This window comes from Pimephales promelas, chromosome 14 (assembly GCF_988280905.1).
Source record: "Pimephales promelas chromosome 14, fPimPro1.hap1.1, whole genome shotgun sequence".
NCBI lineage: Eukaryota > Metazoa > Chordata > Actinopteri > Cypriniformes > Leuciscidae > Pimephales > Pimephales promelas.
The window spans coordinates 11,383,266-11,397,141 of NC_142782.1; the positions used below are offsets into that span (position 1 = coordinate 11,383,266).

Here is a 13,876-nt window from a genome sequence, read left to right on the forward strand (position 1 = left end):
GTTAGTCATATAATGCAGGTATGGGGGTCCACGTCAAAGAGCATGCACACAGAAGTCAAAATTAAACATGATTAATTGACTCGTAAATGTAAGTACACACTGATGGCCTAAGACACGAAACGAGCGGTTTGTGTGAGAAAACAAACAGTATTTATATCGTTTTTACCTCGTGTTAACAGCCGTCGAACTGATCTGAATCAGATGTCCAACTGAATCGAACTGAACCGTCTCCAGACGTTACGCCGCAAGTGATCTCTCGAGCGTCTACGTCACGCATTGTTTACACGGAGATTTCGGAAGTTTTACCTTTCACTAAACATATTTAGATATAGATATATTTAAATATGTTTAGTGAAAGGTAAACCTTCCGAAATCTCAGTGTAAACAATGCGTAATGTAGATGCACGAGAGGTCACTTCCGGCGTAACGTCTGGAGACGGTTCAGTTCGGTTCAGTTGGACATCTGATTCAGATTACTTCGACGGCGAATTTAATTTCAAAGTGAAATATCCCTTTAAATAAAACATATTTGTAACAAGCGGAAACATTTCACAATGAAAGGAAAACCTAATTTGGGAAATATAATGTGAAAACAAGTGCTATTGTCTGCAGTTTGTTGTCTTGTATAGATTTTATCTTGTTTTGGGAATGTTTAGATATGTTTGCTAAAAAAAAATCATTATGAAATTATGTTTTTATCTTTCATCAGCATTGTGATGGGTATTGCACTGTGTTTTATTTGTGTCTTTTGTGTTTTTGCAGTATGACCCTCGGTTTGGGGACGCCTTCTGGAACAGCAGTAAGTTTGGGATGGTGAATTATTTGCTCAGAATGATGAGTAGCTGGGCCATCGTCTGCAGCGTGTGGTATCTGCCTCCGATGAGCCGCCAGGTAAGGCCGGCATGCTCTTCATCTCTATGGATGCAGGAAAATCTCTGTGGTATGAATGCCCCATTTTTGCATTGGTCCATTTAATACACAAATCAAGCACAAATGAGCCTGAGTGGGATTGGACAGCCTGTCTGAAGTTTTGTCCACCCACCTCAGATTGGAAATAGGCATTTGTTTTTGCATGTGGGCATGCAAATAAACAAATAGACCATTGTTTTTAATGCACATGTAGGCTCTCGGCTCTCAAAAAAAATGGAAATTGTCACCATAGGTAAATCATTGGGCTAATTTGTTCCGCCTCACCTTGAATGTTGGAGAAGTTCTCTGGAAAATCACTGGAATAATGTTGAAACCCTTCCTTGGTCTACTTATTGCTTCTATAATGTGTTTTCAAAACGTGTTTTTGGTTCATTGCAGTTTTAATTAGAAAATCCTCAATTTGCACTTGGTTTGTCTTAAAGCATATTAAAAACACCACATAGACATGCAGTATAAACAATATTAAAAGCTGTATTTTCACCACAGAGGGACTTTTAAAGATTAAAGTTCATGGCAAATAAAGTTATTTTCCTTTAAAACAAACAATCGATTCCAATTCCAGTCTCGCTTCCTGTTACATGTATATGTAACAATGTAACAAATTTGCTCTTCATTGGCTGCCTGTGAACAACGTCTACTTTGACCCACCCTCAAACACTGTAGTTTTAGCTGAGGCCTGGAAAAGTTTGGTTTGTATGGTCTAAATGTCTAGAAGACGCTGTTTTCTGCGCTGCGAATCCCATTTGCATGCATTTTAGAACGATGAGGACTCACACTGTAATTGATATGAAAAAACATTGTGATTGCTTGTGTCACTGTGTATTAAGCGTTGAGGAAGAAATTCAGATATGATAATAGTTTAATTTCTGACATGTGCTGTAAGCGATAGACCAATCACAACAGACTAGATCGTTTGACCAATCAGAGAGGAGTTTAGAGAGACTGAATTTTTACACAAACTGTTTTCAGACTCTATAAGAAATATCATTATGTGTCATGTATACTATGAGAAAATTGAAAGTGTTTTTTGACCTTGGATGTATGTAAACCTACTGTAGGAGACAAAAAAAAAATGGGAACCTGTAAAATAGCATAATGGGGCAAAGCAAAATTACTGTTCTTTTAGATAAACCTGATATTAAAGGGATAGTTCCCCAATTAAAAAAAAAAAATGTAACACACTTACAATTTTTGTTTGTGTCTGTTTGTTTATGAAAGTCATACACATCAGGGATGACATGAGGGTGAGTAAATGATGAGAGAATTTTGGGTGAACTATCCCTTTAATTGAATGTGCTGAAAATAATTGTAACAAGTATGAAAAATGCATTTCAAACTCTTAAAGCTCAAGATCAAGGTTTTTGTCAAAGTCTGTTTTGTCTCCCTCAGGAAGATGAGGATGCCGTGCAGTTTGCTAACAGAGTAAAGGCAGCCATTGCCAGACAGGGTGGTCTGGTGGACCTGCTGTGGTAAGTCGGACTCAGCTATGTTAAGGCCAAAGAGAAGTTATACAAATACTAATATAAGCCGTAGATAGTCTTAAACCATAAAATGTCTGGTCTTTGCTGGTTTAAGCTGGTCTCATAGCCTGACAAAACCAGCTACCAGATCAGTGGACAGACTAAAACCCAAAGTACACTTCCGTAGATGTCCACGCCAAAGTCCATTTCACTCGGCGGCCATCTTTGAAACGCCTCTCGGGCATGCAAGTGCAGCTCCTATCTCTTTGAATGGGAAAACATCAAATTCTCAAAAAATGTTCGCTAAGCTTACGATTAAGTTTCATATTTGAAATCACCAATGAAATCTCTAAACAACTGTCTCATAAAATTTGTTTCTAAACGCTCAAATCATGACAGAAAAATGTCAAATTTAAGGCTGGATCAAGCTAATGCGTCTGACTTTCTATAGGAACTAGAGCTTCTAACGGCAGCTGCAGTGACCCGATGACTTTGCCAATCAGCGATCGGCTCTTATTTAGAAGGCGGGACTTATTCCGCCATATTGAGCATTGCACTTTTCCCCATTCAAAACATTATGGGTGACACATCTTGTGTTATTGTGTCCGCATGCAGTCCAATTTTTGTCCACACGGACAACAGCACATGTGCGAGTGATTGCGTGATGATAAAGTTATCTAGATAAATGCACTAGATAGTGCACATGCTCCGAACGTGTCTTTCCACGCTTGAGGAGTATACTTTGAAAGGCTTGCACTCTCAACTTTTCACGAGACAAAGTGGAACGCGGAAAATATAGTATAACCGGGGCTTGAGAGCCCAGGAAACCAGTTTAGCCATATTCAATTCAATTCACATTTGTACAGTGGTGGAGGAAGTACTGAATCTCAGTACTTAAGTAAAAGTACAAATATCCAGATAAATAATTACTTTAGTAAAAGTAGAAGTAACACAATGACAACCATACTTAAGTAAAAAGTAAAAAGTACCTGATTTAAAATGTACTTTAAGTATTAAAAGTAAAAGTACTTGCATAACAATTTATTCTCATAATGTCTATTTTCTAATGATTAATAAAACATTTAATTCTAACTCATTCAACTTAATACTCCTATAATGATGCTCAATAATGATGGAAAAAAAAATTGTTGTCACCATTTATGAAACAAGCTTGCAATTATGCAATATAGCTACACATCATGCTTATCCTTACTATATGTTAATAACTATGTTTGGCAGTAAATGCAATTATGTATGGTGTTATTCTGAACCTTGGCTGCCATAATCCTAACCAAACGTATATTACACAAAGTGCGTTTCCTATGCATGTAAAAACAAATTTTCGCATATAAATTGCACGATAAACACACTGCGTGCAAGACGCATTTAGTTGATGTATCTATGGCAACCAAACGTCACTGGTGAGACAAACATGCAATGAACGGACGGTCAAATTACATTTTGGCAGGGGAAAAACTGATCAGAAAATGTAAGAAGTTGTAGAAATGTAATGGAGTAGAAAGTATAATAATTGCTGCAAAATGCAACGAAGTAAAAGTAAAAAGTATGCACTATTTATTTTACTTAAGTAAAGTAAAGATACGTGAAAAATTTACTTAAGTAAAGTAACAAAGTATTTGTACTTCGTTACATTCCACCACTGCATTTGTATAGCGCTTTTCACAATACACATCATTTCAAAGCAGCTTTACAGAAAATGCAAGACGGGTGTATTCACACCTGCCTTGTTTGGTTCGATTGAATCGAACTCTAGTTCGTTTGCCCCCTTGGTGCGGACCTTTTGGGCAGGTGTGAATACAGCAATCGAACTCGGGTGCGGACCAAACAACCGAACCGAGACCCAGCTGAAGAGGTGGTCTCGGTACGGTTCCAAACGAACTCTGGTACGGCTCGTTTACGGTGTGAACATAAACCGGCCCAATTGCAAGAAAGCACTGCGTCGAAAGAGAATATTGCGCGTCTTTCTGCGCGTCGTGTGTGAATGTCTAATCGCGCAAAGATGCAAAAAAAAATCATTTGCAGTTCATAAAGCATTTGCAGTTCACCACCTTTTGGTGGTGGTTGACGAGTTTCCCCCTTAAAGTGAGTGCCGAGAAAAATTCTATATATAAATGTAATGAATTATTATTATTATTAATGTAAGGATAGTTACAATACAAGGATGATGATGCGTTAATTTACGTTAAACTGGACAAACTTAATCGCAAGCGTTAACATTGACAGCACTTGTTAGTACACAATAAGAATCTCATTATTTGAATGAGTGAACATAGCCCCTCTCTATGAATGAAAACTTTATACCTTCTCCGTCTTTTGTGCAGTGCCACTTGTAACGCAAAGTTGAGATGTTGCCCAGAAATAAAAAAAAACAGTAGATGGTCGAATGAAAAGATGCACGAGAGACGAGAGTTTCCCTGCGTTTATAGAGCCACTCAAACGTTACACTCGTCGTCTTCTCAAAATCCGAATTACAACTTCGTATAGATGACATTGTATCATATGATACTCATTAGTTTCTTCATATTGCGTTTGTACAGAATTAACACAAAATTAGTAAAAGAACAAATATTGCAGTATTAAATATATGGAAATATTATCTCCATGCTGAGCCTTTTTTGCACTTCCTGATTTCCCTTGAGAATCCTTGTCCAATGAATGGACGACCTTAGCACACGTGTGGTTTGGTTTACAAATTTTGGTTCACTTGCAAAAAGAGCAGTGTGAAAGCGAACCGTACCAAAAAAAAAAAATATATATATTATTTGGTCCGGACCAAAGCAAGTGAACTATCGGACTTTCCTGGTGTGAATACACCCTAAGTCTAAGTTACGTATTTCAGAAACCTATATACAAAGTCACAGTTAGCGTGATTGAGCGCAATGAGCTAATTGAAGTAACGAATAAATACTTGTTTGTTAACAAATGATTATGACATTTAGAAAAATGTAGCATTGGTGCATGTTGATTCAGATGGTTTTCTCAGCTAAATGTCATTTTAGTTGAAACTGGGTTTGTGTTTTTCTTTAGGGATGGTGGTTTGAAACGAGGGAAAGTGAAAGACGCTTTTAAAGAGGAGCAGCAAAAAATCTACAGCAAGATTTTGGTTGGGACGCAAGCGGACCGCAGTCGTTCATGAGGAGAGGATGATGATTCAGGTGAGGACCTGGAGGGCAAGAGACGGTTCAGAGACCCGGAACAGCGGCGTTATGGATTTGTTTCGCTTCAAATCACAAGAGCTGTCCTTGTTTAATTATTCCTTTTTGTGAAAAGGATCAAAGCTTGTCAGGTCGTGATCAAAACACTCCACGAGATGCGTTTTAATGCGTAGTGTCCCTTTGACCGAAGCCAGAGTACCGCGTTTCAGTCTATAGTGGCCGGGTGGCTCACGAGGAGTCATAAGGATGCAATGTGATCGTTTAATGGTCTCTTTCTCTCTTTTTTCTCTTATTATCATTTACTCTTAATGTATCATTAGGATGCAATAAACTATTAAATCTGATGGCCATGAATGGTTCAAGGAAACGCCTCATCAGGCCGCACGTAGGTGTCCGAGAGTTTTCCGTTATGCACTTCCATCTGTACTTCTGCTGCGCAAGTCACTTTAATCCTGCCTTTTAACTGGAGAAAACAGCAGAAATATGCATGGCAAACCTGTAATTTAATTTGTTGATTACGTTTATACTAACCTTTGCAGATATGAAATCTACATTGACCTTTTAAAATACCTCCATGCAAACAATCAAGCCAATCAATGTGTGAAGGGTTTGAGAAGATATTGTTAGAGATTTTTTTTTTTCTTTCTTGTCCTTTGTGTGCCAGATGCCGAAGTTTTTGCCGTTTCCATTGACATATGGAAGTCAAACCTTAAGAGTCTTAATGATATTGGCCATGTTACAGCCAATTGAAAACTCTATGAACTTTTCATGTTTCATTTTCAAATTCAGATTGAAAACATTATTTGTGATGTTTAAACAACACTATGCTGTACGCATGTTTCCTAAAGGATTTATTTTTTATTTTCAGATCAAGCAACCCTAAAATTGGGACAACTTGTTAAGGAATAACAAGACTATTTTAACATATTTTAGCACAACAAAGCTCAGTAACGCTGTTGCAAGTTTGGATCTATAACATTGCTTTCAAAAAGTGCACACACAACAGTTATTGGATCTCTTCTCATGTGAAATAATCTGATCTGATTCAGTAAGTTATGCGACTGATTCAGATCATGACTCTGATGACTCATCAGACGATCAGACGAAAACAATGTTGCACTAATTGACCACAATTTTATCAGTGTGATTTGTTTTCTTTTTCTTTCTGTTTAGACCAATGTGTTAAAAAGGCAGACATGATTAATGAACATGTAAAGTGATAGAAGGAACAATATTTCCATGTTTTCACCAAATACGAGTGTTCAGAGATGAGACCTATGCTGCATCCCAGTTTGCCTACGGTACTTATACTACTCCTTAAAAGTATGCGCTCTTTTTGTGAAGAAAAAGTACATACTTTTGACTGTGTAGCAAGCAGACAAGCTTTGTGAAATACTATCACCTCATTAAATTGTGTCTTTTAACAATGTCAATGTCACTTTATTTATAAAGCACTATTTAAAACAACAAGTGTTTACCAATGTGGTGTACATAGCATAAACATAAACTCAATGAAATACAGGTAAAACAAATAACAGACAATAAAACAGATAACATGACACTGTATCATCGATTAAAAGCTATTTCAAACAAATGCGTTTAACAGTCACTTTGTCGCATAGTTACGAGCATCTTATCACTGCAAACTGGCCTGCCAATTAATACTGTACATTTTCATTTCCTACCGTATCGGAGAGAAAACAAGTAGCATGTTGATCTCTGGGTATTTCATGTGGAGAAACTAATATTTTTGCATAATGATGGGTTTAGAAGTTATAAAGGTTTTTGTTGCAGATGAAAGATAACACGGATAACATTAAATACAATTTTTTATCAGGTTAAATGGTGATGGTTAGTCTTCCAAGCCCCTTCATCTAAACCTCTGTAATTAACCGTTGGATGTGCACATCCACCATGTTTGTAGTTTTTTAACACTTGGTGTTTGTAGTTCTGAACTGAATTCTTCTCCAAAGCGGTTGTGGGCAATATTAGCCGTTAGAGTGTGCACGGATCCACACTTCGAAAATATACCAGAAATTTTAGATCTTCTGGGGACTTGTGGCATGCTCTTTTTAAAGGACTAGTTCACTTTTAAAAAAAACTTTTGCTGATAATTTACTCACCCCCATGTCATCCAAGATGTCCATGTCATTCTTTCTTCAGTCGAAAACAAATTAAGGTTTTTGATGAAAACATTCCAGGATTTTTCTCCATATAATGCACTTCAATGGTAACCAAATGGTTCAAGGTCCAAAAGACAGTTTATATGAATAAGGGATGAATAAGGGTCTTATCTAGCGAAACAATCGCTCATTTAAAAAAAAAAAAAGTTTCAGTTTTATACGCACAAATGGTCGTCTTGCTCTGTTCTGTGATGCGCATTCGTGACTCTCCTGTTCGAACTCGTTTATCAAAATGAACAATTTTTTTTTTCGTGACATTTGGTTCATTCAACGAACGAAATGAACGAGTTGACTCGGGAAAAGATTCGTTCATTTTTATAAATGAGTTCGAACAGGAGAGTAACAAACGCGCATCACAGAACAGAGCAAGGCGAGCATTTGAGCTTATAAAACTTTGCTAGATAAGACCCTTATTCATCACCTGGAATCGTTTAAAGCCCTTTGAACAGTTTGCAGTTTGCACTGAAACTGTCTTTTGGATCTTGAACCGTTTGGTTCCCATTGAAGTCCATTATATGGAGAAAAATCCTGGAATGTTTTCATCAAAATCCTTAATTTCTTTTCGACTGAAGAAAGAATGGCATGGATATCTTGGATGACATGGGGGTGAGTAAATTATCAGCAAAAATTTTTTTTTAAAGTGAACTACTCCTTTAATATACTATGCTTTGGGACACACTTATTCTAATCTCACATAATATTTAGGATTGATTTGGGAGGCAGAGCCACTTCCGGTTTTCTTTTGTGCTTTTAACAGTCTTTTTGTGAACGCCACTAAGTCATAGTTTTATGAAACAACAGTGGCTTTGGGCATGTGTTACCTAAAGTGCAAATCTTATTGTTTGGCCAATTTTATTTTCAGTGCAGTGGAAATGAGATTGAGAAAAGTGTTGGATTTACAGCATGCTAATGTTTGTGTTGTTAAAATTAAAATATTTATTGTGCCGAATAATATATAGAATAGAACATTAAGGCCTTAACTCAGCCAAGAAATTGCCATGTTGTTGCAAAAAAAAAATAAAAAAAAATCTTGGCAAAATACTGTGCAGGGGAAAACACTGTATGCAACTACTATCTAGCTCTAAAACTAAAACACTAAAGGGCTCATAAGTAGTTTCACAACGTGAGCCCTTTTTTGCTCTGTAAAAAGAAAACATACCACGCAGGTCTTATTTCAGGACTATGTTTGGTTTCAACCACTGACAAAACAAGATGTTGCTTGTTTAGCTTATTGTGGTAAAGCTTGAGTGACATGAGGCACATGTGTAAAGTGGTTACTTGGTCACTTCAGCTTTTTGGCTTCTAGTGAATATGATTAGTTTGTATTGGATGATATCTCATTCTCAAAAATCACTCAAGCTGTGAATTTCTGAATATTAACCTTCATTTGGACGTGTGCAGCCATCTTGCACCAACCTAGATGGTTATTATTAGTGGGATTTCTCATTCAACCATCATCATAATAATCATGTCATTAGTCGTTTGTAAGAGCAGCATGTCTCGCAGAGCCTGGATATTAGCTCAAAGAGGCATGTACAGTACAGATTTGATTCAGGAAAGTGTGACATGTATTTAAAGAAAATTACCCCTCATCCACAAGCTCGAAAGTGGAATTGAATTGGCCCCGTGTTGTGTTACTCCACTAATTACGTCTTTAAAGACAAGTCTGCATGTAATAAAGTTGGATTGAGGATAATTAAAGCTTTAGGTCTCTACTGTGATCTGAAATGGTACGACCGCATACCAGTGTGCGAAACAATTCAGCTGCTGGGCTCGATATGTGGGAATGACTCTTTTCTCTACACTTTTACACCAGTTACTGAGCGCATATAAATGGCTCTGTGGAAACGTAGAGAGAGTTAGTGTAAACATGTCAAGGATCGTACTATATACAGCTGCTCATGTTTCCTGGTGTAGTTCTCGGCTTTATGTGGAGGTTCAACTGGAGATTTCATTGAAGCCATTGATAATATAGACCATTTCACAAGACGTAAACAACACTGGTCCAGAAGCACTTCCTGTTTCAGTTTGTAACTGGGTTCTTTATGTCACATGTAAAGAAAACATCTTAAAGATGTTTGTTTAACTTTTTGATTCAGTTTTAAATGTTCTGTTGGTTGTATTTTATCCCAGCTTTTATGTAGTATTAAAAAACTGAAACAGGAAGTGCTTCTGGACCAGTGTTGTTTACATCTTGTGAAATGGTCTATAGGACTTATTCCAATTCACTGACGTTGTGCTTGTATTTTCTCATCTATTTTTACAATTCATCTGTTTAGTATCCTTCTGGGATCCAGCAATTCAGTGTACTCTTTCAAACTTAAAACAGGCTTTTCTGAGAAACAAAACGTTGGCTGTTTCGGCTTGACAACTTCCTTTCATCGTTTTTAGATCAACATCTGCTTCTGCAAAACAACGATTGTATTGAAATGACTGTATTTAAAAAAAAGTAGCAGTTGTACAGTATTGTTTTGTATTGGTTTTTGAAATAATTCTATGCTAACTATAGCCACATTTATTACAATTAGGGCTGGGCAGTGATTAATCATGATTAATCGCATCCAAAATAAAAGTTTGTGTTTACATAATATATGTGTGTGTGCATGTATATACTTTATATATATTTATACATAATTAATATTATATATAAATATTTGATATATTGATAACACATTTGTATGTGTGTATTTATATATACAAAGTAATTATACACACTACACACACATATATTATGTAAACACAAACTTTTATTTTGGATGCGATAAATCGCGATTAATCGTTGCCCAGCACAGTAATATTGTGAAAGATAGTATTTGTTTTAAATAACTATCGCAAAAAGTTATTTATTCAGATTTTATTCAAAGCTTTATTTTTAGCAGCCATTACTCCAGTCAGTGTCTAGAGTCACATGATCATTAAGAAATTTTCTTGAGCAACAAATCAGCATATTACATTGATATTTCATTATTATAAATGTTGAAAACAGTCGTGCTGCTTAATATAATTTTAACATTTCAAATGTCTTTACTTTTAGGTTTAATCAATTGAATGCATCCCCACTATCATCCTCAAGTGATAAGTGTATTATGTGTTCATTATTATTTATAGTTTAGTGATTTGTTTTTGTAAGTTATCAACCAATGGGGAGACATTACAGGTCAACATTCTCATTGATTTAGCTTTTTTTTTTGTATTGAAAGTTCTAAAACATTTATTAATATTAACTTGCTTTTATTTTTTAAATAGAAATAGATCCTTATGTCCACTACGAAAGAACAATAACGTTTTATGTTTCAAACATGTAATTGGAGGATTTAAAACATGACTCTCTCATGAGGATTTGTATCATTTACTGTGTCTATGACATTTTCTTTGATATTTTAGTAAGCAATGCTACTTTAATGCACAGTAGACACTACAACAATCATAATATCCTTTAGCTTATTCAATCCTACAAGAAGAAAGTGTGAGATTTGTACATTTTCATTACATTAGAGTAATGTCACCATCCACATTAGGTGAGTGTGTGTGTTGATGGATCGCATAACAATGTCATAACAATGTCGCCAGTGATTTGACTGCTGCCACGCTCTAAAACAGCACCTGCCAATACATCCACCTGTTTGTCACTGTTCGTTAAAAATGTTCTATAGTGATAGAGTCATGTACAACTATATATAATATGTCATACAAGAAAATAAAAAAACTTCAACACCGCATTCTGTCAGTTTCATGTTTATGGCGAGAAGCATTTCTAGTATCCTTTGCTTTTTGTGGCTCACCCATAGAAAGCCTGTCCTGGGCCTGCTGACTCTGAGTAGTGATCGATCATGAAGGATTCGTTCATTTTGAACAAATCTTTAAAGGGTTACTTCAACCAAAAATGAAAATTCTGTCAGTATTTACTCACCCTCATGTTGTTCCAAACCTCTATGTATTTATTTGTTCTGCTGAACACAAAGGAAGATATTTGGAAAAATGTTTTAATCAAACAGATCTCAATCCCCATTGACTACCATAGTATGTATTTTTCCTACTATGGTAGTCAATGGGGAATGAGATCTGTTTGATTAAAACATTCTTCCAAATATCTTCCTTTGTGTTCAGCAGAACAAATAAACACATAGAGGTTTGGAACAACATGAGGGGGGGTAAATACTGACAGAATTTTCATTTTTGGGTGAACTAACCCTTTAATATGTTGTCTCAGAGAGTGATTTATTCATTTTGCGAAGATCCCAAAGATTCTGTACAGGAAACAGAAATGATTAGTTCACCTCCCATGCCTTTGGGTCTGAGTCATTCGTTCTTTGTGACAGCCGTATTGGATTTGGAAATGAGTTAATAATTCCCATGCAATCTTCCTTACAAGCAAGTTTTTGTTTTTTACTCTTAACAGTTACGTGATGCATCTCTGGTCTAAAATTGCTTACACTTTATAATGTTTTGAATTTCTGAACTAATCATTTCTGTTTCCTGTACAGATTGCAAAGCTTGAGGCGTCGGGACTGTGACTTGACAAAAGAGCGAATGACTCGGATAGGGAGGTGAGGTGAACGAACAAGCCTAGACCCAGCTAAGCAAAGAATGAATCATTGCTGTTTCTCGTCATTTGGCTATGGCTTTACGTAAGTTGATGTGTTAGGGAATTTGGCTATAACCACGTAAAATTTATATTCTGCTGAAATGAACAAAATGACTTCATTTTGCTGAACGAGACTCAAAGATCCGAGTCAGTAAAATGATCCGAACGTCCCATCGCTACTGCGGTGGGGGAGCAGGCTGTAAAAACAAATGGAGAACTGGACATTGGTTTTAGGCTCTAAATTGACGTATTACTAGAGAACCAGAGGGACAAGTTGTTCTGCCAGAGTCCTTTCACTTAACATGAATTATAAACATCCATTCAGCCTGCCGTTGCTGGGCTGGAGTCTGACCTGAGAAACAGAGAATTTCCTTCTTGGTGACATTTCACTTGAAGAGTGCCAACTCTTAGGTAACAATCCTGTAGACCAAGAGGGGATACAATGACTTCGCCTAGCCAAAGAGCTGATGGATAGATCGCAACACACACACACACACAAACTGAAGTAAACCGTATGCTTATTGTTTTTACATGTTGGGGACAGAGGATTAGATTTAGATATTAACAGATCTTTAAAAATAGCCAATAGTTTTCATCTGGTGAATGTCACTCTTGCATTATGGGATGAGTTCCAGAACTCCAAATCAGTTTTGGTGTAACATTTCTAAATGACAAACTGACTCCAATTAAGTGTCTGCCAGGACACACTGAGCATGTGAACATGTGCGTCAGTTTCTACACAACTGTCTTACCTTTACCAGCTCTGAATCCATCAAAATAACTAGATTATGAACTGATGTTTTCATTTATCTAATTTGTTGTACTCCAACAGCACAGATGCAGAATAGAAACTATTTACACCCGTCTTTGCTGCTAGTGCATGTGATTTTTTTTTACACAATATATGAATACCAGGAATATTAAACAATAACACATATTATAATTTGCTTTCAATTGCGTTCTGTTGTTTGAACTCCACATAAGTTTGTGGAAAACCTGATTATCAAGTTCTCCAGCCTGATGTGAGAGGAGTTCACATGATTCATGTTACAAAATGATTTATTGGATTAGTGACGTAAAATCTCCACATACTGTATATATATATATATATATATATATATATATATATATGTATAAATGTGTGTTTCATTTCATCATCTCATTAATGCAATTATCTAATCAACCAATCACATGGCAGTTGCTTCAATGCATTTAGGGGTGTGGTCCTGGTTAATCTCCTGAACTCCAAACTAAATGTCAGAATGGGAAAGAAAGGTGATTTAAGCAATTTTGAGGGTGGAATGGTTGTTGGTGCCAGATGGGCCGGTCTGAGTATTTCACAATCTGCTCAGTTACTGGGATTTTCACGCACAACCATTTCTAGGGTTTACAAAGAATGGTGTGAAAAGGGAAAAACATCCAGTATGCAGCAGTACTGTGGGCGAAAATGTGTTTTTGATGCTAGAGGTCAGAGGAGAATGGGCCGACTGATTCAAGTTGATAGAAGAGCAACTTTGACTGAAATAACCACTCGTTACAACC

At 36.5% G+C, this 13,876-nt stretch overlaps 1 protein-coding gene across 6 annotated transcripts in view; it reads left to right on the forward strand.

The window, feature by feature from the left end:
* The window catches only part of LOC120486635 (glycerol-3-phosphate acyltransferase 4), a 53,068-nt gene extending 39,875 nt beyond the window's left edge, over positions 1 to 13,193 (forward strand). For 4 of the 6 annotated variants that reach the window (XM_039682808.2, XM_039682804.2, XM_039682797.2 and 1 more), the window contains exons 11-13: positions 763 to 891; positions 2,320 to 2,399; positions 5,439 to 6,994. In XM_039682808.2, coding sequence (XP_039538742.2) covers positions 763 to 891; positions 2,320 to 2,399; positions 5,439 to 5,547 — 318 coding nt within the window. In that variant the 3' untranslated portion in view covers positions 5,548 to 6,994. Of the gene's footprint in view, positions 1 to 762; positions 892 to 2,319; positions 2,400 to 5,438; positions 6,995 to 12,233 lie in introns of those variants that run through there. The other 2 variants (XM_039682814.2, XM_039682811.2) reach the window with 2 other exon arrangements.
* The last annotated feature ends 683 nt before the right edge of the window (positions 13,194 to 13,876 follow it).